At 28.4% G+C, this 775-nt stretch overlaps 1 protein-coding gene across 1 annotated transcript in view; it reads right to left on the reverse strand.

Annotated features, from left to right (window-relative positions):
- LOC106685458 (uncharacterized protein PF3D7_1120000) overlaps window positions 1-775 on the reverse strand; it is a 30195-nt gene that overhangs the window by 16176 nt on the left and 13244 nt on the right. The window contains exon 3 of the mRNA XM_067050189.1: window positions 62-285. Within this exon, the coding sequence (XP_066906290.1) occupies window positions 62-285 (224 nt within the window). The remainder of the gene's footprint in view (window positions 1-61; window positions 286-775) is intronic.

Raw genomic sequence — 775 nt, forward strand, 5'->3', positions numbered from 1 at the left:
ATATATTACACTATATTTAAGCAAATTTGGTTTATGTAAAAAAGAAAACAAAATAACTTACTCTTCAAGACCTTCATTTTGAAATTGTTTCAAAGCCTTGATCCTCTTGTCAAGTTCAAAGGGATCAACTTCCTTCTGTTCATCGGGAAGATCACTTTGGTCAACCTCAGTAAACAGTAAATATTTTATCTGTTCAATATTCAATGTACAGATTGCCTTCTTAACGTATCCTTTTGACAGTAACTCTTCATGCTTGAAGGTTTCTTCCAATAGTTTTGTTAGATCCTTCAACATAACATTACTATATGCACAGTATATTGATTAAAAAGTTTAATTATATAATTAATAAAAGAGGAATTAAAATTAGGTAAGATTGTAAAGCAAATTCTTAATACTCTCAAGTAGCAGTGAGTAACATTCAAAGTTTGTTTTTGTTCTAAATTTTCGCCTTTCTTAGTCTTTAGATATTTGTTTTGCAAATCTTAGTAATGATCTAAACATAAGCCCACTCATCTACACAAAACTTAGGGACATAGTTACATATAGGGACAAATAGAGCTTAATAAGTAAAATTTGGATGATGCATGCACCCTAAATTCTTTCCCTAACCCTTAAATTTTATTTACATAACAAAGTTTACACATAGTGTTTTTTTAATAAACAAATACAATCAAACAAAAAGAAGTGTTTTTATGAAATTATTTCACACTGATTATTAAACAGTTAGTGTAGTCAACATTTCTGAAGTTACCTACATCATATACATATCTTGCTA

This window comes from Halyomorpha halys, unplaced genomic scaffold, assembly GCF_000696795.3.
Source record: "Halyomorpha halys isolate HHAL.00 unplaced genomic scaffold, Hhal_1.1 Scaffold695.1, whole genome shotgun sequence".
NCBI classification, from domain to species: domain Eukaryota; kingdom Metazoa; phylum Arthropoda; class Insecta; order Hemiptera; family Pentatomidae; genus Halyomorpha; species Halyomorpha halys.